Raw genomic sequence first — 27,783 nt, forward strand, 5'->3', positions numbered from 1 at the left:
TTAGTGAGTAAATGCTTTCATCTCACTAACTGGACACTAACATTTCTTGTTGTTTGTATCTTTTTTTAATCCACAATCCACCTTTTACATAAAATAAAACTACTAAGTAATATTTCAAAGACATTTTAGTGACTTTTTGGGTGAAAGTGTATGTTTAACTGTGATGAAATCTGAAAATGTTAACTATACAAACAGACACTACTGCACTATCTCCCCTTCTAACACCACCTGTAATGCTTATCAACTGAAAACCAAATCCACTGATGGGACTATCACTCTAGTTTCAGACAGCGTTTGCTTCCGGTTGTTCCACAAATTCTCAGGAGAGCGGTGTGTTGCGTTCCCTGGCCTGGCATACCCACAGGGATGGACAGCAGTGACCCGCAGGACGACGAAAGAGGAGACAGAAGGAAAGAGAGCGATGGAGAGAAAGACAAGCAGCTGAAGAATCAGCTCAACAGTGAAGAAAAGGGAGAGAAGGAGATCAAAGGGAACGAGAAGGAAAAGAAGAAAGACAGTCGGCGTTCTGGATCTCTATGGAGGAGTGGATGGGCTCTGAGTGAGAGACTGGCCATCAATGTCTCAGGGATGCGTTATGAAACTCAGCTTCGCACCTTAGCCCAGTTCCCTGACTCCTTGCTCGGTGATCCCAGGCGGAGGTCACGGTACTTTGACCCTCTTCGAAATGAGCTCTTCCTGGACCGCAATCGGGCCTGCTTCGATGCCATTCTGTATTTCTACCAGTCGGGCGGGAGGCTTCGGAGGCCTGCGAACATACCCCTGGACATCTTCATGGATGAGCTGTTGTTCTATGAGCTGGGAGAGGACATCATGAACCGCTTCAAGGAGGACGAAGGTTTTCCAAAAGAGGAGGAGAGGCCGCTGCCGGCCAACGAAATCCAGAAAAAACTGTGGATGCTGTTTGAGCACCCTGAGTCCTCATCGGGCGCCCGTATCATAGCCATCATCAGTGTCATGGTCATTGTGGTGTCCATCCTCATCTTCTGCCTGGAGACACTGCCCGACTTCAGGAATGAGAAAGAGTCACGAGAGGTAGGAAATGGGATTAAAGTGCTGCACTGTGTGTTTGGGTTGAAGTGTTTTTTATTTCCTTAAATACGAATAGTAGTAGTAGTAGTACGAATGGTGGTAAGTATCCTCATTTGAACAAATAACTTGGTTAGCTTGGGGGCATTTACATGGGTAACATTAGCAGTATGAAAAGAACTGGGAACTGTGGATTAAATCAAATAAAGATTTCAAATTTGTGTTGAGTATAGGTAGGGTAGGTCAAAGGTAAAGGGTTGGACATGAGAGAATATATTGTTGGTAGTCATTTTAAAAAGACTCTCTTGAAAAACAACCATACCACTCAATCTTTTTTATATGTTTGATATCACACCGATTGACCAGTTTTTAACAAAACCCAAATCATTGGTTAAAAGGTCTTGAATGGGATGTGAGTGACTGCCTGGGTCAAATGGTACCATGGCAAGCAGGTGTTTAGGTAAACACACACTTGGTGAGTACTACAGTGTGTCGTGTTAAGAGGAAAAATACTGACATGGGAACAACTATTTGCCGATATGTCTGGAAGCAGACCAGAGAGATAGAGAGAGACTGAGGGAAGCTTATGGTGTGATTATTTTAGTCGGCTGTTAAATTTGATACACTCGGATTCAGGAAGCACGAAAGGGTACGGGGAGTAACGGGTGGGGGCCTGGAATACAAATAAAGGAAGAGAAAGGAAAGACAGAATGAGGAGACAGTTAGGTGTGTTAATAAAAGGTCACACAAGTGACCGAACACATGGGCAAAGGTGAGCCAAAGCCTTCCGGTGGCTTAGAACCGGAGACTAAAAGGTCCCACAGGACGAGAAGCATACGTCGGGTCATGTTAACACATTCCTCCAGGACTGCTGTGCTAGGCCAAGCTGCCTTTGCACAAGGGAGCTGCCAGGAATCGACAGTAACTTACTCTGGCCCAAGGCAGCGGCAGACCCACTGAACTGCTTTGGTAATGTCACTTGGCCGCAGAGGCCAGGGAGATGGGATAGCGACGGAGGTGGAGATGGATGAGGAGCGGTGCAGCACGACGCTCTCATGTTTCTCTTCGGAGATCTCACGAGGTTATATTTAGTCTTAGGAGAGCCCTTGGAGCAGATCAACATGTAGATATCTACCTTTAGTAATAAACACTGTCACTGACCTGCTACTGAAAGTCATAAGAAATACTCCAGGTTTATGTAAACTACACTGAAACTTTATACGTTACACATGGCCCATTACAGCATACTAAACTGATCCCTTTATATCCGTATCATCCGTTTTCACACTTTTAACTTGATGTCAAGTGTAAGGTGCTTTAAACAGCCACTATCCAACGCTTGGAAGTCATGCTAACTGACACGGAAGATGGAAAGACTGAACATAAGATAGGTGCAGCTATGATTGAAATGTAGCAGATGTCAAACGCTTTTATGATGCTGTCAAAAGTGAGAGCCAATGAGATGAGATGGCGGACAACATGCTGAAGTTCTACATAGTGTCTCAGTAGCAAGATAGATACCACTCTCAGGTCTATACGGTAAATATGTAGCAGGAGCCATTAGCCGGTTAGCTTAGCATAACGACTGGTTAGACTTTTGTTTTTTTGGCCAGGCTAGCTGTTTCCCTCTGCTTCCAGTCTTTGCACTAAGCTAAGCTAACCGGCTGCTTATTTTAGCTTCATAATAACTGTACAGACTTGAAAGTGGTACAGTATTAGTAGTAATCTTCTCATCAAACTCTTGGCCTGTTTCCCAAAATGTCGAACTATTCTAGTGGGGTTAAATTATATATACTTTGAAGAACAATTAGCAAAATTACAGTTCTTATTGTATATTTTCACACTTATGTTATACTAAGTGTTATACTTTTCTGTCTGTCCTTTCTCCTTCAGGAATATTTTTACAAGTACCACTCCCAGGCAAAGAACGTATCTGAGAACATGCCTCCTCCACATAGTGTTTTCCATGACCCCTTCTTCCTGGTCGAGACCATATGTATATGCTGGTTCTCCTTCGAGCTCTTCATGCGCTTCACTTGCTCCCCCAGCAAGATGCACTTCTTCAAGGATGTCATGAACATTATCGATTTCAGTGCCATCCTGCCCTATTTTGTCACTCTGGGAACAGAGCTGGCCAAGGACAATGATGCCTCTCCAGCCACATCCTTGGCCATCATCAGAGTCATCAGGTTAGTCAGGGTGTTCAGGATCTTCAAGCTGTCTCGTCACTCTAAGGGCCTCCAGATCCTTGGTCAGACACTGAAGGCCAGCATGCGCGAGCTGGGCCTGCTTATCTTCTTCCTGTTTATTGGTGTCATCCTCTTCTCCAGCGCCATCTACTTTGCTGAGGCCGACCATGCCAACACGGACTTCATCAGTATACCACATGCCTTCTGGTGGGCGGTTGTCACCATGACCACAGTGGGCTATGGTGACATGTACCCAGAGACAGTGTGGGGTAAGCTGGTGGGCTCAATGTGCGCCATCGCCGGTGTGCTTACCATCTCGCTGCCAGTGCCCGTCATAGTGTCCAACTTTAGCTACTTCTACCATCGGGAGACTGAATGTGAGGATCGAACCGAGTACACCCATGTCCAGACGAGTCTGTGGGATGACGACGAGCCAGAAGGGGAAGACATAGAGGAAGGGGATAGGGATCCAGAGGGAGATTATTATGCCATCGAAGGCATCTGCAACCCTTTGAATGGGACTCTGCTGGGTGGACTGTGTACAGGGCAGAGCACAGAGTTCAGAGGAGGAAATATGTATCTGAGGGAACCACTGGTTACTCAAGTGTAGGGAGGGTGAGTGTTGTTTTGTTCCGTTTGACAAGACACAAAAGGAAAAAATGATGACGTGAAAGAAACACAAGTTCACTACAGGTCCTGAAGAGAGAAGCTGGCCAAGAGAAACAGGCAAATAAAGTTAAATAAAACCATAAATGTAGCACTAATATGCCTGCTAAATACTTTTTATTGCCTTTCCTTGTTCATTTATAGGTATTTATTACAGTACTAGCCAGCCACATGTTGCTGAAAGCCATCTTTTGTATAATATAGCTTTAAAAAAGCAAGAAAAAGGACAGTGAGTTTTACATTCTCAGGGTCATGATATAAATATAATATGAGCTATTATTTATTAATGCTATTAGCTTGTGTTTGAGATGAAAATTACTTTCTGAATGTCTGCTCTGTGCCTTGAAAACTATGATGTCTTAGTACTGTCACTTTGTGGCTTAATGTTTGACGTGGAAGCAGATAGATTATTGGACGATATAGATGTCATGTCTCATCAAAACTCAACCGAACACCAGCAGAGCTGTCGCTGCAGACACATCTCTCTCGTAAACCAACCCCACATTCTCAGCATTCTTCTGTAAGTAATGTACAAAGTTCACATTTGTGTAGTTTAGGCTTATGTGACCTGAAGCGACATGACCTTTATCACGCTGTAATACAACACTGTGGCGCGACTTAATGACACAGTGTCACCCATTTGTGTTAAAGAGGAACATTTTGATTTGCTATGGCAAAGGTTCTGTATTTACCTGCTTAACTATGCACTCAGTGTTTTTAATAAAGATTATATTTTATTAATTTTCTTAAAAGAAGCAGTGTTATTTATGGATGTATTGAGTAATTATTTAGAGAGAAGATTCAAACTTACACTGGTGCCACTGAAAAAATAATATTTGCCTGTTAAATATAGCAGTGTTATTTCAGGATATGAAATATAACAAACTAGAGAAACACAATTACACTTGATCCTTCATAGCTTAGGCTACTGCATCTCCAAGTACAACATTTAGCCACGGACATTTGCCAGATCGCTTTTGTATGGCCATGACTGACCTTTTCCACAGCCACTAAGCTGTTATAAGCAGTAGCTTCCAGTAACATCGCTCTCAATTTCACAGGAACACATAAGACTTTCCACGACATCACAGTGACGACCTGAGGAAGGCATGTGTACTAATGTAACATTGCTAATGTAAGCTATAATGTGTCATTGATTGATTATCAGTTTAACAGTCAGCAAAGGGCAAACAGATTTCTTAAACTTTTTGTGAAAATGTAACTGGAACAGATTGTCAGTCAGTGAAACAGCACTGAGACAAAAAACAAACAAAAAAGTAACAGTGGGGTTTTCAACATTACAACATTACCAGTAAACTTTCTTGTCTGAAGTGGGTTATGTGTGACATTATGTGATTGTTGTTTATTGTTTTTGAAAAATGAAAAATGCAGGGGAAAAACAAGCATATCAGCAACAACTAACTAATATTTTTTATGGTCGTGTGCAAGGGCTATTTATGAAGATGAATTTCACCTAAGTAGCAGACAGACTGGTAACATAATCAGACAGATCAGAAGTTGGTGACGTAGTGTAGCTACAGTAGCTACATGTATCGTTGATATGAGAACAATGTTTATGACACAAATAGCTACAACTCTCTGCAACCCATCTTTCTCAGCGCTATGGAAAAATAAATAAGAAACCAGCGATGGTTAGGTCTCTAGTTTGAACAGAATTAGGTAAATATGCGACTTGAGAAATGGTGTTCACTGAATTGAGCGCAGCAACAGTTTTGGACCCAAGCCAACTCCAGTTCAAAGATCAAGGTGTCAAGTCAGGTCAATTATATCTATTTAAATCACAAATTTGTTCAACATATACACAACCTTCAATCTTTAGATCCTTGTTTCAGTAAAGAATCTGTAACCCTGCCTCTCTAACTAACTGCACATGGCTGTAATAACTATGAATAAACAATGAAGGCATTTTATGGCAGCTGTCCAGAACTGTAGGATTTGCAGAATACACTGTACGTTGTAGGAAAATGCCATTGATTGAATACATGTACACTGTATGGATACTGTACAACAACTGGAAAACTTTATTTTAGGTTTGCCCAACCCAAAGACACAAGACAAATGATCACCAGAGCTCATAAACAAAGTGGTTCAGGGAACTTGGCCTACTCTCCATCAGTACTCATTCGTCCACTAGAGAGCGCTCTTGCTCTCACAATAATCAGCCCACTTCCTCACTCCCCCACCATGAAAGCTGTGATCAGTGGTCAGAATATGTTCCTCTTGTTCTGTAAATCAAATTGCTGTATCATTGCATGATAGACTGAGACAAACAAAAGTGAAATTGATATCATGTTTATTTTCTTTCTCTGCAATACAGACATAAACTTACCCCAAAAGCCTCACAAATCAACATGATGTTGCAACATGTGCCATTTCTCACTCAGGCACAAACTACTAACCATGAAATCTCAGAATCTGTGGTCAAAATGATTCAGTCTTTAAATAACCATTAGAAATACACCACTCACAATAAATAAATAAGTTAAGAGCATAAGTTACATTAATATTGTCCTCACAGAAACATAACAAAAACAAGTCTGCAGGTTGTACCTGGTCAATAGAAAATACATTTTTAGGAGGCACATATACAGCTAGAGATCTGTTCAATTCATTTTATTTACTTGTCCGCTGAGAACTGAGGACTGGCCATAGCATTTAGACCCATTCCAAGAAGATCATCAGAGTCCATGTTGAAATATCTCTCATTGTTTGGTGGCTGTTCAGACGCGCTCTCCCTCGCCAAAGTATTCCCCAGTGGTAGGAATCGAGTGAAGGGGAGTGCGTGTTGATCTGGGGAATGTTTTGATGCCAGAGACACAGGAAATCCGTGACGGGAAGAAAGGAAACGCGTGTATCCATCTGCCAGCAGCAGTTCTCTGAAGGTGCAGTCGGCCTCTGTGTACTGCGTCTGAAAGGGACAGCAGATGTAAACTTTCAGCGAACGGCAGGAAGGGCAGAGACTTTGGGATATTAAAGTTTTCTTTGCTTACTGTACCTGCCCCATCAAACGGCCTCCACTGTCCATACAGAGAAACAGAGACGATGACTGTCCCTTGATGACTATATGGCCTGGTTTCACTGATTTCAGCTCCAGCACACCTGGAAACGAAGACACATAAATAGATGTGTCTCAAGTCTCCTGTTGGTCTTCATTTTCTGGGCCTCAAATTGGGCCCATATATGCTATCTGTTACTGAGTTATCTACCAAATACTCACAGTAAAGGGTCTGGGCATCACTTCCTGACACTCTCCCATCCTGGGTCATCTGCAGATACATCCCTCTTCTGTGATTATCTGCAACAAGAAGAAAGAATCAGCATAATGAAGAATTTAAGGTGTTTAACAACATATCAATATTCCCATATTTGCAATACATCTATTACTAAATGAAAAGTATTATAAATACCTGTGTAGAGGTGCCCCTCTCGGACTTGATTATTAAAGGCTAAAAGTGGGTTGGAGTCGGTGAGATAAAATGACAGAGAGAAAGGAAGTGGGAGGATTAAGAGGAAATAAGACAGGTGAGAGAAAGAGGTGTGTGGAAACAAAAACATTTGGGAAAAAAAGATTAAGGCAGCTTTGAAAGAAGAAGATAAATAAGGAATAAATACAAATAAATACCTAAATATAAAAAAATAAATAGGAAATATATGGCTGTGTACTAGCAAGTTCTTTTCAAACAGATTCTAAAGAGGGGCAAGTTTTGAGCCCTTATAAAGCAGTTGGGAGAAGGAGGTCCTACTTCATGAGTCAGACATTTCTACATCATTAAACCGTGATTTGAGAGGAAGACCTGTGTTCAAACACTATGTATGGGCTTCTTCCGTCGTTTACAGTAAGAGTTTCTGGTAAAGTCCCACCAGTTCAGGTTGGATAACTTGCACTTTAAAAAATGGGTTTATTTAGATGTTATGTTTCCTACTGTTTCCATTATTTTCCCTCTTTTAGCAAGTTATTCAACATTATTATTCAAGGACCTCTGAATTATAATGTGTATATTGTATGTGCAATTTAAGCACCAGCTATAATTATGACTTGTTCTCATCCTATTCCAACAATGCATAAATAAATTAGATACACTTTTTTTGTTCGATCTGAATAATCAAGTTGTGTATTTGTCAAAAATGTCAATATATCCTCCCATTACTGAATTCTAGTATTGCACATCAATTACTCTTTTATTTTTTTTAATGTTTGAGTATGATAAGACACTTCATTTTGACTTGTGATTTGTTTACACCAACAAACATCAGTAAGTATGCTTTGTCACATGTTGACAAAACAGCTTACAGGAAGTCAGGGTGACTTTCCACTCAGGCCTCCACTACAAAAATATACACATTTCACAACCGCAAGAAGATGCAACACGAACACATCTCTCTACGTCATCTGCTGAATAAAGTATAACAATCAATTACGAGTGGGGTTTTACGTTGTTTATCTTATTTTGATATATGTGTGTGTTTGAGAGAGAGAGAGAATGAGGGAAACAGTGGGTGAAACTGATTTACAAGACGAAGACGAAGTGTTTATGTGACTGCAGCTGTGCTGTCACCAGGGAGGCTGGAGGTCAGCTCGTGAACTCACGAGTGAAGAAACCCGGCACATCAACCGGGAACTTTACTTTGCATCACCACCTTGTTTCATTTTAATATGAGGCAATTTTATGATATAGTTTCTCCCAAATCTTAACAGTCTGAGAGCTAGAATTAAGATTTCATAAAGTGTTATTACACTGCTGAAGTCTTCAGCAGTCTTCATGAATCTGTCAAGGGCATTTAAATATTTTTATAAAAACACTCCAAACTGTTAGCAGTCTCACATGAGAAAGTATTATGAAAAATTTTTTAAAGATGGAACTCAGCCAGGAGATGGCGCCACCCTGTGCGCTCTAAGCACCTTCTCACAGGAAGTTCCAGCACAGCCACCATCATTGTGTGTACATGTGTGCAATGCTCATGTCAGAAATACTATTTTACAAATAGGCCATGTTACACTTCATTAAAGACAGATTATTCTGAGTTGAAGGGACTGTTGGGCCTCATTGCATTTCATATATGCAGCATGACGCCACACATTGCGGATGGGTATAGATATGTTTGAATGTAAAAAAAAGGCACAATTAAAAATACATTTAGGCTGCAAAATAACTGAAAAGAATTCAGAACATTTTTTTCAACATTCACTCACCTGTTTAGCATAGGAACACCTGTACTATTTATAACCTTCGCCATGTTTAAAAAGCACTGGGGTTTCCTCCTCCTGCTCTGGCTCATCTCCAGCCATCAATTCACCGTCGACTGAACAAAAACATGCAGTATATGTTGTGCTTTGAGGAATATGGCTGTGTTAATTTCTTTACCACATAATAAAGGGCTGTAAATACCAACAAGGAGACCAAGATCATGTCCTTTTCATGTTTATTTCTAATTTTAACATAAAAGTGAAATAAATGTAGTCTCGTAACTAAACTGTAACCTAATAGAAGCACACATAACTTATCCACCCTAAACAATACACTGTATTAAACAATGAAATCAAAGGTATAGAAGAATATACCACTCCACCTCACCTTTCCCTGCCTTCTCTCTTGGTGTTAGTCATGCCCCTGACTGAGTTTAGCTGTAAAGTGTCCAAGCTGAAGTTGACAGTTCAAGGACACTCTGAAAGATGACTGAGAGCTTACTTACCTGTGATCTTCTGTGGCCAGTCATTGTGTGAAGGGGCAAACTGGAAATAACTCCTTCAGTAGCATTTTACAGGTATGTTTTTTAATTACAGCTTTTACAATCATTATCATTATTGTTATCATGTTATATTCAATTATCATCACTACTCTCCAATAATATGAATTTAAATCATAACACAATTTGTTTTTGTTTTTTTTCTCCAAAATGTACACATACAAGTAGCATAATCTTAAATGTCCATAATTTAAAACATATTTCCTTTTTCAACCTAAAATGAAATTACAGTCAGTCTTAAAACTAAGTATGAAATGAACGTACGGTTTAATACACACACACACACACACACACACATACTGTACATACATACATACGTACATACAATAGCAGTTATCATTAAAAAAATGATAAAAATAAAATACACACATTTTACAAAGTCCTGACCCAAGCTTTCACATCATTAGATGATTGATATCATGACGTTCACTCTAAAATGGTTGATTTTGGCATGCATATTAACACAAATGCTTGACTCTTTTTTTTCCCACTTTGAACAGGATTTTGTCTTAAAGCACTTTGCTAGTTGTCTCATTGTCTTGTCCTATTCACATTTGTGCATCTCATGTTTGTTATGGCTTAAGGACATACATTTCATTTCCCCCCTTGTGTACACAAATATTCTCCCTTTAACCCCCCCCCCACCACCCTCTCCCCAAACTCTACTGTATTGTGGTGTTACTAGGCAGAGTATGTTCTATTATCAGTCTAAATCAGAGTAACATCACCTGCAAGGATTTGTGTTGGGGGTAATCACTCGCTTGATCCGAACAGGAATGCATGTTTCCAATTTGAAAACCTATAAATTCATTGTGTCAATATCGCCATCTCACACTCAAAAAACAGAAGATGTATTCACGATAGGCAATGGTCACTTTCTACAGGCCACTTTCTACAGAATCAAACAGCATCATGCCACAACTATGGATCAAGATGGAGAGAGAGAGAGAGAGAGAGAGAGAGAGAGAGAGAGAGACAGATGGATAAACAGACATTCACTCATTATTTTAGCATCTTTTCACAAATCATTCACTCAGTGTCTTTGATTCTTCGAGGCGTCTGGCTCGAATGTTGTTGGTCATCTTCTAGTGTCCATTTTTGATTTGATTGAGTTTTTTTGTCTGTCTTCAAAAATGGTTTTTTTTTCCATGGGTAAGGATCGACGAGGGGTTCTGCAAAGAGGAATAAAACACACTTAAAGAACCGTAATAGCTCCTGCTGAGATGAGCTGTTTGATTTGGCATTCATCTATTTTTAGATAGATAACAGTCAGTCAGTAAGGGTGCTTTTCTCACCTGGTGTGCTTATCTTTTAGCAGGAATATGTTCTCACGGACCCCGACTCTCCTCTTGGACCAGAGTTTACTGACAGAGAGAAGGAGGTTGTTAGTAAATATCACCCAGTGTGGAACAAACACACCTAAATCAGTTCAGTAGTTCAACTGAAACACAAAGAATTGTACAAACAAACAGCAGATTTTCTGTTCTGATTCATTCAAAAAGCCACTAAAATATTTGAAATCTGAATCAAAATGAATCCAAAAAGCTTCTTTAATTTAACTATTATGAGGAATAATGCTGAATAATGCTACATGTTCGTAGGAACTTGCTGAGGGTTGGATGACAAAATAGTTGATTTAGCTTAGCACAAAGACTGGGAATAGGGGTAAAGAGCTAGCTTGGCTCTGTTGAAAGGTAACAAAAACTGCCTACCAGCGTCTCTAAACCCATTTTTAGTAAGCTACAGAGCTAATGAGGCTAACTGTTTCCCCATTTCCAGTTTTTGTGCTAAGCTAGCTAAGCTAAGCTTCATATTTACCATAGAGATAAGAGAGTGGTATTAATTGTCTTATCTAACTCTATCTTGATGAACTATTTATTTAAAATTATGCTTCCATCCTTTCATGTTGGTCCAGTGACAGTTTCCTTGTATTTAACTGGCTGTTTATAGCAGACTGACATGTTGACATTGCCTGTAGTGTCAGACCGTGTTACCGTAAGAACCACTTAACAGATTTTTCACCTAAACAGGCTGTGGGTGTGGGACTTCCTGTATTTCCTCATATGTAAAAGACCAGCCTCTCTGGAGAGGGTTGAAATTTCCCCAAATCAAATCATAACATCATCGTCTGTGCGCTGTTTCTGTTTTGGGTTTTAATTTTCCTACAACACAGTTTGTGAACACGACATGGTCAGAATCTCTGACGCTGGAGCATCAAACAAGCAATGTTTTCAAAACAAAGTCTCTGCTCTCAGCTCAAATGTTTATGTTGATAAATAACATATCACAATCACAATGTTTAAATCTCTATGGGCTGGATTTACTACAACAGGTATTAACTGAAAACAATATGGCAGCCTGGAAGGAAGGAAGTGAAAAACATTTTCTTTGAAAAATGGTTATCGCTAGTATAAATGACATGCAATTTGTAGCTAATAAGCTTACATGGTTGGTTAATAAGTGCTAGATTCACCACTGATTTGCACACTGGACACCAATGAGTGACTGTCTGGTCTAAAATACTGCATGGGTTCTCCATGCTACATGTCAACATAAACTTAGCCATCAAATGCTTTTGACCTTGGATTTGGATTTGGAGACCCCTTAACCAATCAAATGGCTGCTAAATCTCGTATCTTGTTCTCCTTTTGCTGACTTCTCACTATTTTCACTTGTGTGAAGTCTAAATGAACAAATAGGATCAGGCTAAAGTAACACAAACTCTGCTGCGTTTCTGAATCACGATTGGGTTTGTCAGTATACAGTATTGTTTTTTCTCTCTCATAAATATTTAAACAGGAAGAGACCACAGTGAGTTGCTCCTCCTCACCTTCACTCTGGACTTTTCTCAGGGTGACAGAGGGGGTCGAGATGGCGGAGGCACGGAAGTTGGCAGGTAATGTTTCTGAGGAGTCGGAGGTCACACCACGGAGGTCCTTCTCTCTGAACATCTTCCTCCATGATGGTGACCGTGTAAATGTTTTCGTGCCGTCCTGTTGAGACAATAACAATAGCACCAGTGATTCCAAATAACAGCGTTTACAGAAGAGGCTATCAATTTCATGGTCTTATTCATTATGCATCAGTGGGGTTTAACGAAGTAGTATTTGACAAAGCAGGATTTGTTGTGACAATATACCACAGTTGCACAGTTTTTAGCCTTACATGCTGTAACTAAGCAATTAGCAGTGGTGTAAACACAGCTGAAGCGCTTTGGCATGCCAACAGTTTGCCAGCAGTGGTACATGCACTGATGCCATAAAGGCTCTCTTTATATGGAAGAAAGATATTTCAGTCTGTTATTTTACCACTGAACGGAAATGATCCTGTCGTGACATATATTTAACAAAGGGCAAAAATGGAAAAGTTTGGATCAAAGGCTCGATTGTCAAGTAAAATAGTCTTAGTCGGGGTGTTACAGTCAACACGCACTCCCGCCTCCTGCCAGGAGTGATTATCTTGATTGATTTTCTACTGACAGTCTGCTTTGTCGTACCTCATCTGGCCTCCTTTCTGTTCCCATGGAGATGAGAGCATTGTACTCCTTCTCTAGGAGCTGCCTTGCCTGCAGAAGATAGACAAACAGAGTTTTAAGATCATAATTAAGATTTAAGAGTTAAAGATTAGGATTATCTTGGCATTAGGAAAACAGCAGGTGTGGCAATGACAATTTCTGACAACAGTTGTGAGATAAGCGCTCTACAGAGGTGTTTTTCTACATTCAGTGTCAACAAGTTGACAATAAAGGTGGTCCACTGTGGTATACCTGTGTGTTCTGGTTGGGTATCTGGAGGAGGAGGGCTAAGTCAGTGTAGTCAAAGGTGTCATCTAGTGCCAGGAGGGCCCCGTGCACCCCACTTTCTAATAGGTTGTCAGCAAACTCTTTCAGACCGATAGACTGCACCCAACACATCACTCGCTCATTGGACCACACCATTACATCTGTGGAGGAGGACACGGAAAGGCAGTTATCACCAGTTCAATAACGACCTAAAAGTATGTGTAAATGTACACTCTGGCTATTAAGCACAGGTCTCACCTTGGTTCTGGTGTTGGCTCTCATCCCGCCTCCTCTCCAGCTCCTTCCTGTCATAGTTCAATCGCTTCAAGCACATGATGCCATAGTGAAGACTCACCCTGTAAGTGAGAAGGACACATTGCTCTATTTTTCATCAAAGCTGGCAGGTATATACACCCAAGAAAAGGGTGCAAAGAAGTAGAGAAATGGAGAATACATCTGATAACGTCACAAATAACCCATGATTCTTTCTTTCAGACCTATGGAAACTGTCCACCATCTTCAGCTGGCCCCTCAGTTCTTTCTTGGTGAGGTGATCGAGCATGCGGGCATCCACCAGTGACTCCATGAAGTAGGAGCGGTACTGGGGCAGACCCAGGCTGGGCAGCCATTCGTTTCCCACCCACTCGTGGTTCATGTCTCCATAGGCCAGGATCTGGAGGACGGAGGGGGACGGAGGTAAATAGAGTGAAAGAACACAAACAAGCTGCATGAAAAACAAGAGAAAGTATAAAACGATCCAGGACTATGAATTTGAAACAAAATGTATACATTTTATACTTAAGTTTACTATAACTAAATAGTAAAAACAGTGCAGTATTTCGATATTTTTTCGATATCTCCGCCTTTGTTATAAAGAACAGTGTGATTTTTAAAAAATATATATTTTGATGCCCTATTATGGGGCAGGCAGGTGTGTCCTCTCTAATGTTGTACAGATAAGGCACTCACAAAACCAAAATGGTTTATCTACTAAGTAAATTACACAAGTCTTAAAGCACATAAAACTTACATGATGTCCATTTGAGGAACTTCCCGATGCATTAAAGCACTAGCTAGTGGCTATAAAACATTGGCAAATGATAAGGGTGCCTGATTAGAAAGCGGCACGGTATTCTAAAGTTTATATTCCATTTAATACTCAGACAGGACGTAATGTCACTGCTGAAGAAAAAGCATTTTAACTCAAATTTTGGTCCTCAGTTGGTCTCTGTGTCTGTCCTCAAGACCTTCTGGTTTTCATTACAGCCGTCTGACGAGGGACAGATTTACCACAGTTTTACCTTCAACTGACAGAAAACAGGCCCAGCTAAGGTTTACAACCCTTGACTCTTAAATGACAATTTACATGAGGAACAATGGAGTCCAGTCCACACAAGTAGTCAGATTGTGTTTGTATGAGGGAATAAAAGATTTTGTAAACACACAAGCCAGCATTTGACACACATTTGAGATGTGTTTTGCATAAATAGTGTTAATAATGTTATGTTTGTGATTAAAAGCAGGCTTAGATAGTTCCCTCCATATCCCAAAGTGTTATCCTGAAAAGTCTGTTTTCCTCTTGACCTAACACCAAGCTGGTTAAGCCTGTGTATAATGAATGGCAGACACTCACCTGGTCCCAGCTGAACTCCTTCTGCTCCTTGTGGTTCAGGCAGAGAGGAAATGCAAGAGAAAAGGGACAGAGAGTTGCAAAGAGAGGGAAAGAAGATTACCGGGGGGGGGGGGGGGGTTGTGTGTGTGTTATGGTGAATCAGTGTCAGGGTAAAATGGAGAAGAAGAGAGGGAAGGCAGAAGGAGGTAAAGTTCTGTTAGTGAGTGAGAATTAGTTGGAAAAACACTACATCAAAACAGATTTTGAGGGAATAGTAAGGGAAAGGTGTAGCCAAACATGCCTAATCAGAGACAAAGACAAAGAAAAAAGCTTGGTCATATTGCTAAGGCCAACATAAAATGTAAATAAAGTGTAACAGCAATATTGAATTCTCTTTAGATTTGCTATGATATTCAATATTCTTACTGGTTTGGTGGCAGCAGTGAGAGACTCCATCTCAGCATGTGTCATCCAAATATTACTGGTCGACTGTAAATGACAGCAAACAAATGCAATGTCAGCCTTCTTCCTTGACATGAGTGTATGAATTTGTTAATGTCCGCGCTGTGTGAACTTATGATTTGTTTTACTGAGCCTTACAGAGCGAGTGCTCGCAGGCGCAGATGGACTAGTGAGGGAGACCATTTCCTGGATAGCCAGGCGGAGTTTGAGCCTGTGTAGAGGGTTGCTGATGCCAATCTCCCTCTGGATCTCGGTGTCCGACAGGTTAGCCATGATGGCGCCGCTCTTCACGTTGGCACGACACGCTGCCACGTACCATGCAGGCATCCCTACCCACAGCTGGATAAACAGAAAGAGGGCAACACTTGTAATGATGATACTTCACAAACTATCAGGTGAGTGTCACTTTGGTATTTGTTGCATACAGACTGTGTGGCTCTAACCCTAACCTGACCTTATTACTAAAATTAACCCCAACCCCTTAGATTTATCCTGGATATCCATATAAACCCATGAGTGACACATTATATCAGACCATCCATCCACTGAACTGAATAGATCCTCCGATTGAACAGGACAGAGTGTCATGACGTACCTCAAGCCAAGTAACAACAGTTGGGCCATCCCATGAGGCGAAAGGTAGACCCTGACGACAGGCTTCCTCTAACAGGTCGTGCCTGGCAAGGAGAGTGGAAAACACAAGTTTCACAGAGATTAATTTCTTAATATCTCACCTCACCACTGTCTTCTTTTAGAAAAAGAAAATCCCATTGAACTTGAGATGTTAAATATCATGACATTTGTTCAAAGGAGGGTTCAAAGATCTCTGAACAACATGAGAAGTGTGTGGAAAGATGACTGATCTCACTTCTTTTTGCTGCGGCGGTCTTTTTCCACTGTCCCAGTCCCAAGTTTAGTCAGGCCTAACGGGTCGGCTGAACCCAGGTCATCAGAGGGTGTGGAGGCTGGAGGGGTCAAAGGTTAAATTATGAAGTACTTCAGCCTCACTGTTCATGATTCTCTTACTGTAACAAGATACATCTGTCAGTTGGACAACAACATAGCGCTGTGAATGAGTAGTTTGCAATCTGTTCACTGACCCAGTGAGGCAGATTCACGCCCAGGTGCACCGATCCTCCCCTTTTCCTTTTTGCCAAAGAGACGACCGATGGATGACTTAATGCTTTTCTTTTTGCTGGCTTTGTGGAGGGAATCCTGGCTGGCAGTGATGGCGCCATCAGCAGAGAGACTAGAGGGACAGAGGAAGGAAAAACAGGAAGAACAGACATGAGCACATCTCGTTTATAAACCAAATAAACTATTTATAAGTAAACCTTCTTGTGAGTACCTGCGAAATTCACGGTGGTCATCAAGGCCAGCCCCCGGGTGAGTGTGTGTCATTCGGTCCAATCGTAGGGCTCGAGGAACAGGAGGTGGGGTGGAGTCGATCAGTGCAAGCGCTCTGCATTCTTCGCCATCTTTGCTATTCTGCAGGGCGGAGAGAGTTGGGTCAGTTTCCACAGGGTCTTCCCTAAATGATCCTCATTTGAAGCACATTTGGGGCTAATCTTGCAACTTCAACACAGTACCTGTCTGTCAGTCTCCCTGGCAGGGGAATGTGGCAGGCGGGGGGTGGAATGTCCAGAACTGGGTGGTGAGGGAGACGCCAATGTGGAGGAGGTGATGGAGGGGGTCATGTATCCCCTCCCGACGCTGTCCCGTCCTCCCAGCGAGGAGGGTGGAAGAGGTGAGGCATCGAGGGCCACGCTGCTGACCCGGCTCTCAATCTCTTCTGCCCTCAGCTCTGTGCTCTCCTTTTCCTCCTGAATCAGCCTGAGAGGAGAGGAGACTTTTAAAGCCCACATCACTAGAATGTAGGCTACAATAGGATCTCAAATTAGTCTCATAAAACTTACTTAATCTCCTTGTTGATGGCCTCCAGTTGCTCCTGTAGCATGATGGCCAAAGTCTGTACATCTGTCTGTCCGCTGGGAGAGAGCAGCTCCGATCCGAACAGAGTCTCTCTGTCGTCCTCGTCGTCTGAGCAGCCTCCCTCCACGCCACCCTCAAACCCCGGACCCAGCATAGTGCCGCTGTCCCACTCTCCATACTGGGAAGAGGGGAAACATTTTGGTAAGGATGCAGGAAATTATCATCCTCATAACAAAGTATATCAACATCATCATCATCATCTCAGTGTCAGATTAACACCTTGTTACTTTCGTCTCTAGGAGCCCCCCACCGGCCACGGTGGGCCCGCCTGACCACCACCCCACTAGAGGAGTTGCTGTAGCCGGCCGGGAGCGAGCCTCCACCCTGGGGATACCGCAGCTCTGAGGCGCTCCCTGGAAGAGATCTTCGAAAAAGGGTGGAGGGAAGTGAGCTCACGCTGCCCGTCCTATGGTGAGATCCAGAATTCATTAGTTATGCCACAGTGCTTGAAAATCACAACGTCCCCATTTTCTGGGTGTAAAGTTACAACAGACAGGTTTCTCTGGAAAAACAAACTTTAAACGAGTTAGCAAATTTGTCAGCAAGAACAACAACCTCCAGGTACAGTGTAAATAATAACTTACTAAAATATATTTTAGTGGAAATACATTACAACTAAACATTAACTAACATTTGTGCTACATATCCCTTGGGAGACTTTGTTTTTATTTGGGCATTCACCAAATGTAAGACGTATTGTATAAATACATTTCCTTAAAGGTTCATGGTGGCTAACCTGGAATAAGAGGAGCCAGGCCTGCCTCTCAGCTGATCCAGCTCCAGTTGGATTCGCTCCAGCTCAGCAAGGAGCTGTTCCTAAAGCACAGAGGAGAAAGGACTACAATCAGCTTTTTTTTCCAGGGGAAAATGACCACTATTTGTTAATAAACTACCACTATTTTGTTAGTTAGCATCATGTGTCTAGTTTGTAGGGAAGGTCAACATCCTTAGAAAAAAGTAGATGAAGCAGAAATTTAGATCATCAAGATTATAAAATGGCCTCTCACACACAGAACATGAGAATAAAATGACAACATAGCTGAAAAGGTGAATACCTTATTAGCTATAAGATCATCTTGGATTTTCTTCATATTGGACAGTTCCTCTGAAAGAGCATTCTAGCGGAGGAGAAGAATTAATATACACTTTTTATTATTATATAATATATCACAAAATATTCTGCACCACTAATTAATCTTCTTGTTACCTTCTCCTCTAATGCTGCCATCCTCTCTTTGAGGTGGAGCTGCAGCCGCTCATTGGACTCAGACAGAAGCTTGTCCACCGTATCTGAGAGCCGCTTGTTGTGTTCGTCATTCATCTTTTCCCTCTGCCTCGCCTGAAATGAAGCAAGGCCATAAGGCTCAAGATAGGAAAATACTTAATACTTAATACTTCATTTTAAATGGGAAATGTAGCCATGTAGAGAAAAACAAATGATGTTACCCTCTGTAGCTCTTGGTTCTTCTCCTCGAGTTGAGCTTCCATTTGCCGTAGTCGCTCCTCAAAGTTTCCATGGCGCTCCTCTGCCTAAATTAGAGGAAACATACAAATATTTCCAGATGCTCCTATAAGCCTGTTTCTGATGCATGAATGGACTGAAAATAGATCCAAATAAAAGCTTGAGGCTGTGACAGCATGTATACAGTGTTAATGTGAACCCAGCCTTTAAATGTAACTCTCAGCACTGAATCTGAGTGACAGGTTGTCTGGCCAGTCAGGTACAGCATGTGATTGCCTTGTTGTTACCTTGTTGAGAGCAGCGACCCTTTGGGCAAGCTGAGCCTCGATCTCAGGCAGCGTCTCTGCCCTCTGTAGGGTCTGCTGGAGCTTCTGCTTGGCTTCATCCAGACGTTCCTGCAGCTGTCTGTTCTTCTCTTCACTCTGGACACACAGACAAAAACACAGATGTACACACGACTGTGATCGGAGATCAGTTCTAAAATGAGTCTTGTGCAAAGTAGAATTGTTAAAGATAATGGCACTCACATACCAGATCCACTTTTAGATGATTTGAGCCGATCCTTACCTGTCTGTGCAGTGATTCCTTGCTGGCCAGCTCATTTTCCAGCTTGTCTTTGATATCATGGAGAGAAGTCGCCTCCCTCTGGGCGCTGAGGTACCTGCATTCAACACCAAGCCACCATCGAATTATTAGAGCTGCAGCTGTCAGCCAACATAACATATGGATATAGATGTATGTGATTACTATGAAAGGCCGGTATTTCCACTGGGGACTTTTCAAAATCTTGCTTTTGCTCCCCTCACCTTTACAGTTTAAGTTCACTAAAATACCACTACATAATCCAGGTGGGAGAAGCTCTAAAATGCTCTTCTGAGTTGCTTTTAGTTCTTACAGTGCACTCACAGCATTTAAATTTTACAAGCAGTAGCCAGTGATTTGTGGACTTTTGCCCCAAATGTTGCCTCTCAGGCAACATCGAGGCTGCCTGACTCTCTTGGTGGAGGTTGTTGGGGCTGTGTGCAGATTGTGAGGAAGCCTGCAGATGCTACTCAGGGCAGAAACAAGTTCCCCCAACTGCATTTTCAGGTAAAAAAATATTTATTATTTTATTTTATTATTTTAAATAATAATAATAATAATTTAGCTATTCTTATTTAAAGATAATTCTCCTAAAAAGGCAATCAAATGTAGCAAAATACAATACAATAAAGTAAATAAAACATTATTTATTGATTTATAGAAGGGTCATTGTTGACCTGACCTTGTAGAAGTAGTTTGAATTTTGATTCTTTTGTATATACCTTTGGACAATTTGTTCAGTTATTAAAAGATAAAATGTATACTGTAGATTTCATTAGAGGAGTAGGACACCAAGTTACAGTCAAGCTTTCAAACTGCTTTTTGCTTTTCGCACAGAGCTGCATTCTCAATACGAATATAATGCAAATGCTATTATGTAAAACAACCTTAGACTGTATAAAGAGGTGCCAGGACACCTTTGCAACACATTGCCAGACAACAGGTGAAACATATGGCCCTCATGCTATGTTTAGTACAGCTGATGTATGAAATTCTTTCTGGTTTAAAAAAAAAGTGAGTCCTCACTTAAACTGAGAATAAATTCCACAAACACAGCAAAGGTTACCTTCGTTCTAGTGTTGTAATCCTTTCCTCCATGTCCTCCCTTTGGCAAAGGGCCTAGAGGAAGCAAGAATGTATCATCAAACAAGATGATATGCAGTCCAGGTTTTCATGATATACATGAGATAACAGTTCTTATTACACATTGATGTGATAAGTAATGGCCAGGTAAGAGATATGTAACAGGAGGAGACAAATTCAATGTGTGGATGGCCTGCAAAAGTAATGCATTTTAATACTGTAGGAGTCTATTTACAATTTATTCTGTGTTTATTTTAGACCTCTGTGTCTGAAATAACACCAACAAGCAAAAATCTACCTCATAACTGTTTAATTTCTCTGAATTTCCCTCTCATTACCTCCCAAAATAACACATATTAGTACTTCTCCAACATATGCACATTGTGTTCAAATATACACTTGGAACCCCGGGAATCAAGGGAGCTCAGGGTCTTGGCCAGGAAGAGACAGATTGGCCCTACAGACCTCTTTCACTTCCCTTTGGAGCTTCTGATTGGCCTCCTCCGACTTCGTCACCTCCCTCCTGGCGGCCGCAAGCTGTTCCTCTATTTCCCCAACCTGACGTGACACCACAAAGGGACACAAGATGACACCGTTTGAACCTACGTGAGTCAGTCTTAACTGCCACAGCACCAAGTGTAAATAGACGCGACAGTGATTCATTACAAATGTCTGTCTGCTCAATGTAAGACTCTCGAAAAGCCTCACTGACATAAGTGTAACATGTTGAGAGTCTGACGCATCTAACACACAGTAAACTAAATTTGGTTTCGTCTTCAATCCTTTCATCCTCTGACCAGACAGTCACAGTGTTAAAGAGCAAAACATTTTGTCATCTGTCATTTTCACCTCAATACTTTTGACCTGTTACACAAGACTTTGTAGGACAGTGCTACATACAGTAAGTCTATGATTCAATTCAAATGGCGTCTTATTGTGCACTACACAGTATAATAATGGCTTTTCAAAGCTGCTGCAATAGTCTAACTGGCCACAAGAGGGAAGAGAGAGACCAGATCTGCACATAGACCCCCTCCTTCTTGGGAATTACTGTTGGAAATTCTTGTGGAGTAGCTCGGCTCTACTTAATGGAGTACGCTATAGGGATGTATTATAATAGTCAGTGTTCATTATACAAAGTAAATTAGAAAAACAAAACAGAGACACAAATGCACTGATACAGTACATATGTACACATAGGCTTGTGTTTCTATACTTGTGAGGACCCTTATTGACTACATCCAGTCCCCAGTGCTAACCAAAACCTAACCTTAAAGGAACAGTTCAAAATTTTGCTAAATGCGCTTATTTGCTTTCTTGCAGAGACTTATTTGAAAAGATCAATAACACTCTCATGTCCGTATAGTAAATATGAAGCTACAGCCAGTAGCCAGTTAGCTCAGCTTAGCTTAGCATGAAGACTGGAAACAGGGGAAACAGCTAGCCTGGCTCTGTACAAAAGCCAAAGTGCAAATGACGTTGTGGTTTGAAGGACAGTGTATTTCCCAGAACGTCGAACTATTCCTTTGACAATCAGCACTTATGTCAGCCCTTACTTTACCCCTAATCTTAACCTTAACCTAATAGTTATTTTAACCTTAAAACTGAAATTGTCATCAAGCTAACGTGATTTCAAACTGGACAGGTGTGACCCAGCAAACTATTTCTCAGTGTTAAAGTATGAGAAAGTCTTCAACTAGGGTAAATGCAATGTTTCATTACACTCCATCGCTCATATGGATACAATAGCTACATATTAACTGACGCATTTCAGCTTAGATTTCACATTTAACCCTGACACCACTGCTAACACTGAAATATCCCCTTGAAGAAGTGAAGATGTTATCGCTTTGCAAAAAAGTCCTCCCTCTGAAGTTCCAAACCTCATATTGGTCCTCACCATGAGAGATAAACAGAAACATACGCTCACCTGCCGGCACATGAGGGCCAGCCTCTCCCTCAGCTGGGAGAGTTCAGCTCTCTGCCGCTCTATCTCTCCTTCTCGCTGTCTTTCCAGCTCGCTGTCCTCCAGGCCAGTGGAGGGACCATTGGGTAGTCGCTGGAATAATTACACCATAGAAAAAAATGAGAGTGGTGAGGAAAACGAATCAGTTTGAACTAGTTGGAGTTGTAGCTGAAATAAATGACATGTGGATGAGGTACGAGTTCAGAGTTAAAGTCACACTGACACACCATGGTACCCATACATCTACTTTTCTACTCACTTTCTGGACACTAACACATACACAAAAACAACTATAACCAACATGCATAAAACCCTCCCTTACATCTTTCCCGCCGTCCACCCCTTGTTGACGTCTTTTAATTTGGTCTCTTAAAGAGATTACCTGGAAAGGGGGAGACAAAATGGGCAAACAGACGATACAAATGAATGTTCTTTCGTCACACCAAGCTAAAGCAGACACCAAAAATAATTTGCATTGGACTTTACCTCTGTAGAAGACGCTGCAAGTTGATCCTCCAACATGGACACCCTCTCGAGGGCCACACGGAGCCTCTCTCGAACCTGTGTGGAACAAGAGTTGACTGACCATCATGGCGTTAACAAATTAGGATTCGGGCTGCATTTGTATTGCTAAAATACATTTGCCCTTTTTACGCTCCTAAAGGAACGACATCTTCTTGAGCTTCCTGACAAGCTTGCTAGAAAGAAGAAGAATATGTTACAAGACAATAGAGCCAATGAAACACTTCTCAAGAGGCCAAAACACTCACATCACAACAGAGTTTCTTGACAAAAAGTGCATTAAGTATTTCTATGCACTGCCATGCCATTCAACTGACCCACACCAGGATTTTGGGTGTGATCAACCTGATGAGACAATCAACAATGCTGAGAGGGTTTGTTCACCTGGGCCTGTGTTTATCAAACTTCAAGGAAAGCTTGAAAACCAACTTCTTCAGTAAGAGTGAGAAATAAGAGACGTTTATTTTACAAGTAACTTACTCCTACTTGCAGCGAAGTGTAGGAGGCACCTTTCAGAGTAGCACATGATCACATGCATACTCAGAGCAGGAATAGCAAATGCAAGGATTTACCCTTCATCTGCCCCATTGTAAGTCTTTTTTAATATCAAATATGATGATATTTTAAGTGGTTTAAAATCAAATGTGTCTGTGCTTATGAGAAAGAAACAGCTTCAACTTGTGAGATAAAACTACCCTATTCTGATTCTTATACATATCACTTCACCATAACCAATGATATATTGTACAGTCAATCCAAAACATGTGCTAAAAGATGCATGCCCATGTCTGTAGCCTACTGCATTTGGAGCTCTCTTCAATTAAGTATTTTTAAGTCAAAATAAATGTTATCGATAGCTTTTATTCTTAAACCAGCAATAACTGTTTTTGGTGGCCACTTGGGGGCAGCAGAAACAAGCTGCAAACACAATACTGACATACTGTATCACCCTTTAAGCTAATATGGCTAACCTATTTACACATCCAGCAGATATAGTAAGTCCAATATTCACTCTCCACTTGGTTCTGTTTTGCTCTTTACCACCTCCTGAGGGGAATATCTGGCTCTTTAGCAGCTAAATACTCTACTATGTTCACCAGCTAGCTGCTCACTTTGTATGTCTACCGTTTGGTGCTAGGTCTGCTAATTTCACATACAAATAGTCATAAGATCAGAAAATATTGATCATAGCCACTTGACTTTAAACCCTGATCGACAATGCAAAGGACAACAGTTTGACCCACCTTCTCATCCAGGGCCTTGTGGTGCTCAAACAGAGACTTGAGGGCCTTGAGGACTTCCACCTCACTGGAGACGCCCGCTGGGGACTGGGCTTGTCTTTTCACCACCGTCATCCTCAAACTGCGCTCGTGGCGAGACACCAGACACTCCAGGTGTTCCAGCAACAACTACAGGAGTGAGTGGGTTGACGGTGAAGGAGACGGGTGAGGTGGCAGGATAAAGCAAAGAGGTGAACAGAGAGAGTCAAGAAAGGGAGTTTGAAGGATGGGGACAGAGAACAAGAGACAGAAACAGAGATGGTGCAAGGTAGGCGAAGGGAGAGGGAAAGAGACAGAGACGGCTCAGAGAAGATGCAGAGTGACAATGAGATGATATTGGGTGGTGAGAAGAACGCCGGGTTTGAAAGGGACAAGGAGTGAGTGGGAAAGATAAGGAAAGCAGATACAGACACATAAAGGAGTCACAAAGAGAAAAGAGAAATGTGCAGGAGAAAGAGGAAGAGAAGGAGAAAAAAAAACCCCAGAAGCAAATGAAACAGTGTCACACCCACACAACCACAATGGGTGAGGAAGATAACACAGAGGCTGTTACAGTGCTAATAAGCAAAATGGCCGCTAAACATCTTACACGTGTGTTGTTTCTCTCCGCCTTGAGCTCAGCAATCTCCTCCTCCCTCTCCAGAAGCTGCTCCCGGCAAACGTTCAGCTCTTTAGTCAACACAGCAAACTCCTGTGGAACACACAAGCTGCGTTCAGGGGCACAGAAAACAAACTGTTTAAATGTATGGTTTTAATAGTGTAAGTGGTCTCTGCTCAGCCGCTTGAGCTGCAATGGGAGTTTGAAGGAACAAATAATAATTCAGGCCAGACGTAGCCAAATCTAGTGGCTCTGAAAATTAAATAGAATCAGCTGCTCTCAGCACACACACACACACACACACACACACACACACACAAACGGACACGTAACACTAACGTAACGCTGAAAATACATATATAACCAAAGCCCTCCAGAAACACACTCTGTGAAACACCTGAGACCAGGGAGAGGAAGACGTACATGATGTAAACCTACATAATAATCATGTAAATCACTGACACAGTTTCCACCACCACTCTCTCTTGCTCATCCTCCTCTGTAAACTCGCATTCATGGATGGATTACATCACACTGTTACACAATGGCTCTGCACTGGAATGCACAAGAGAGACCCCCAAAACACAGCATCGATATGTCATTTGCAACACCACTGGGAATGCATTTTTCAACTCCTGCATAACGCTGAAACAGAGTGCAAACAGGGGAGCGTGTCTTATATTTTCTTAAACAAAAAGAAGCAGCAAACAATCCATGGACAGTGATTTCTTTATGTCTACATAAAACACCATCCAAGCCTTCAGCTTGGAGGCCATTGCTGTTTGTGAGAATGACAATGATGTGTAGATGTTTACAGTCAGGACTACCTGCTTTCTGATTCAAAACAATATCCCGTGCAACATTACTTTTCTATTCTAGTTTACTTATTTTACTAAATGCATCTTTCTTTCATTGTTATTCTATTTGGCACTCATTGTCTTGGCTTTCACTCCTTACACACTTTACATTTATTACTTCTAAATTATCCAAATTTTGAGCAATCTCACTCACAAGAATTTACTTTGGGATTAATAAAGTTTCTATCTTATCTTATCTTAAAAACAGTTGAAAGTAGACTCATGAATTTGGTCTGTGTTTGCATGGAGGAGTGAGGAGAGAAAGAGTGAAGAGAGAGATCTATACAGATGGTGACACAGTGGGTCCATTGGCTCTTGGCCTTATGGGATTCTTTCTTGTTTGGATAGGGGTCAGCTTCTCAGTTGGCTTCCCTTGTCCCCTTATAGTTTCTTTTATATTTCATCTCACTCTATATTTACAGGCTGCGGCCTCCATTCATTTAAATTAATTTGCAGTCCACAAAGATATTCAGTTTACATAGAAATGCAGCAAATCGAGCGAGGGAATGTGTGGCTTTCTCCCTTCAAAAATACAGTGCAATGTTAGTGCATGTGTTGTTTTGTCATTATCTTGTCATTTGTACCAACTATTTTAGAACAAATAGGAGAGCAATTTACTAAACTGCACGTTTGAAAGGCTCTTTTCACTTGTCACCTTTCACATTTTAACATTACAGTTAAATCTAAAAACCTTCTGACTCTCCTTCAAAAAATTTAAAAAAGATAATGACAACGACTGTATCGCTTGATACTGGATTAATGCAGGATTTAGGATTAATTCAACATAAAGGGGCCTCACATATAGTGCTGAAAAGACAGTAAAGTGTGACAGCAAACTCTACATACAGTAAACCAAAAGAGCTGGGTATTTGTCCCAGTGAAACAAGTGAAAGCTGTTCATGTTTTAAATGTAGGATAAAATTATTAACAAGCAATTTCACCCAGTAAACTAAAGAGAATTCCTACAAAATTAAGCATTCATTCAAGTTAATCTGAAGCCATAAACAAATATTAGCCTCCAGCCTCATTAATCACCCACTAACAACACGGTCAACAAACCTGATTACACAATAAGAGGAAAACTGCGGATGCAGTTTAGACGAAACAGCCAGAAGATGAGGAACACAACCCCTCTGGATTAGTAAGAACATTAGTGAGGAAAACTCTGAAGATGCAGACAGGGAAGTATTTAACATCCACTTTCTAGCTGCGTCTCGCTGCATGAACTGTCACCGCAAAGGCTTACTGTCTCATGAGCTCACTTCGCAATGACACACACTCAGAAAAACACACTCGTACGTAACTAGACACTGATAGCACTGAGGATAAACAATGTTCACAAGGAGGAGTGTTCAACCTCACACACTTGCTCCAACAGCCACAACACATACTTTCACTTCCAAACTAGGCAAATTCCTCCATATACATATGCACTGATTGTAAATACACAAATACACACAGCTGTACCTGTGGCAGAGCAATAGATAGCTGCCTCTGAAGAGACTCCTTTTCGTGTCCAAGCTCGCGGAGGCGGAGCTGAGCCGTGCCCAGGCTGTCCTGTGTCTCCCTCAGGTTCTCCAGCAGCCTCTCCCTCTCTGTCAGCATGTTGACCATTAACGACTCCAGGTTCCCTGTGCTGCCTCCTTCGTCTCCTCCGCCTCTGGACTCCCTCCCGCTGAGGCCTCCTCCTCCCATCACACCTCCTGCACCTCCGACTCCTGCCCCGGCAGGTGAGGAGGGGCCCCCGCCAGTCCCACTTCGCCCATCCTCAGAAATGGTGGGCATCACCTCGCACATCATCATGAGACCGTGGTGTTTGTGTGTGTCAAGTTAATAAAGAAATCTAAACAGCAGATTGTGCGTGCAAAATGTCTTCGTGCCTCTGGTTTTTATGAGCTCGTACTAAAATTTTGATGTA

General features: G+C 41.6%; 3 protein-coding genes across 3 annotated transcripts; 1 reads left to right on the plus strand and 2 right to left on the minus strand.

Moving 5' to 3' along the window:
* The first annotated feature begins 366 nt into the window (after positions 1–366).
* LOC139302927 (potassium voltage-gated channel subfamily A member 7-like) lies at positions 367–3,846 on the plus strand. Its single transcript, XM_070926581.1, has 2 exons — positions 367–1,053; positions 2,941–3,846. Exons 1-2 carry the CDS (start codon positions 367–369, stop codon positions 3,844–3,846), a joined length of 1,593 nt encoding a protein of 530 aa, XP_070782682.1.
* A 2,694-nt stretch (positions 3,847–6,540) lies between these two features.
* Positions 6,541–7,478, minus strand: fgf21 (fibroblast growth factor 21). Its single transcript, XM_070926582.1, has 4 exons — positions 7,331–7,478; positions 7,141–7,218; positions 6,919–7,022; positions 6,541–6,831 (listed from the first exon to the last, which is right to left on the minus strand). Exons 1-4 carry the CDS (start codon positions 7,476–7,478, stop codon positions 6,541–6,543), a joined length of 621 nt encoding a protein of 206 aa, XP_070782683.1.
* Positions 7,479–10,963: 3,485 nt separating this feature from the next.
* On the minus strand, positions 10,964–27,665 carry LOC139303636 (liprin-alpha-3-like). The gene is made up of 31 exons (XM_070927478.1): positions 27,566–27,665; positions 27,333–27,496; positions 25,000–25,101; positions 24,375–24,539; positions 23,095–23,169; positions 22,931–22,990; positions 22,573–22,701; positions 21,108–21,200; positions 20,626–20,678; positions 19,545–19,638; positions 19,265–19,399; positions 18,962–19,045; positions 18,723–18,854; positions 18,571–18,633; positions 18,252–18,331; positions 17,735–17,879; positions 17,440–17,633; positions 17,113–17,356; positions 16,872–17,011; positions 16,624–16,772; positions 16,392–16,488; positions 16,119–16,200; positions 15,662–15,862; positions 15,488–15,550; positions 15,083–15,109; positions 13,947–14,122; positions 13,708–13,805; positions 13,435–13,610; positions 13,165–13,233; positions 12,499–12,661; positions 10,964–11,032 (listed from the first exon to the last, which is right to left on the minus strand). Exons 1-31 carry the CDS (start codon positions 27,663–27,665, stop codon positions 10,980–10,982), a joined length of 3,606 nt encoding a protein of 1,201 aa, XP_070783579.1. The 3' UTR covers positions 10,964–10,979.
* Between the last annotated feature and the right edge of the window lie 118 nt (positions 27,666–27,783).

This window comes from Enoplosus armatus, chromosome 20 (genome assembly GCF_043641665.1).
Source record: "Enoplosus armatus isolate fEnoArm2 chromosome 20, fEnoArm2.hap1, whole genome shotgun sequence".
In the NCBI taxonomy this organism is placed as follows: domain Eukaryota; kingdom Metazoa; phylum Chordata; class Actinopteri; order Centrarchiformes; family Enoplosidae; genus Enoplosus; species Enoplosus armatus.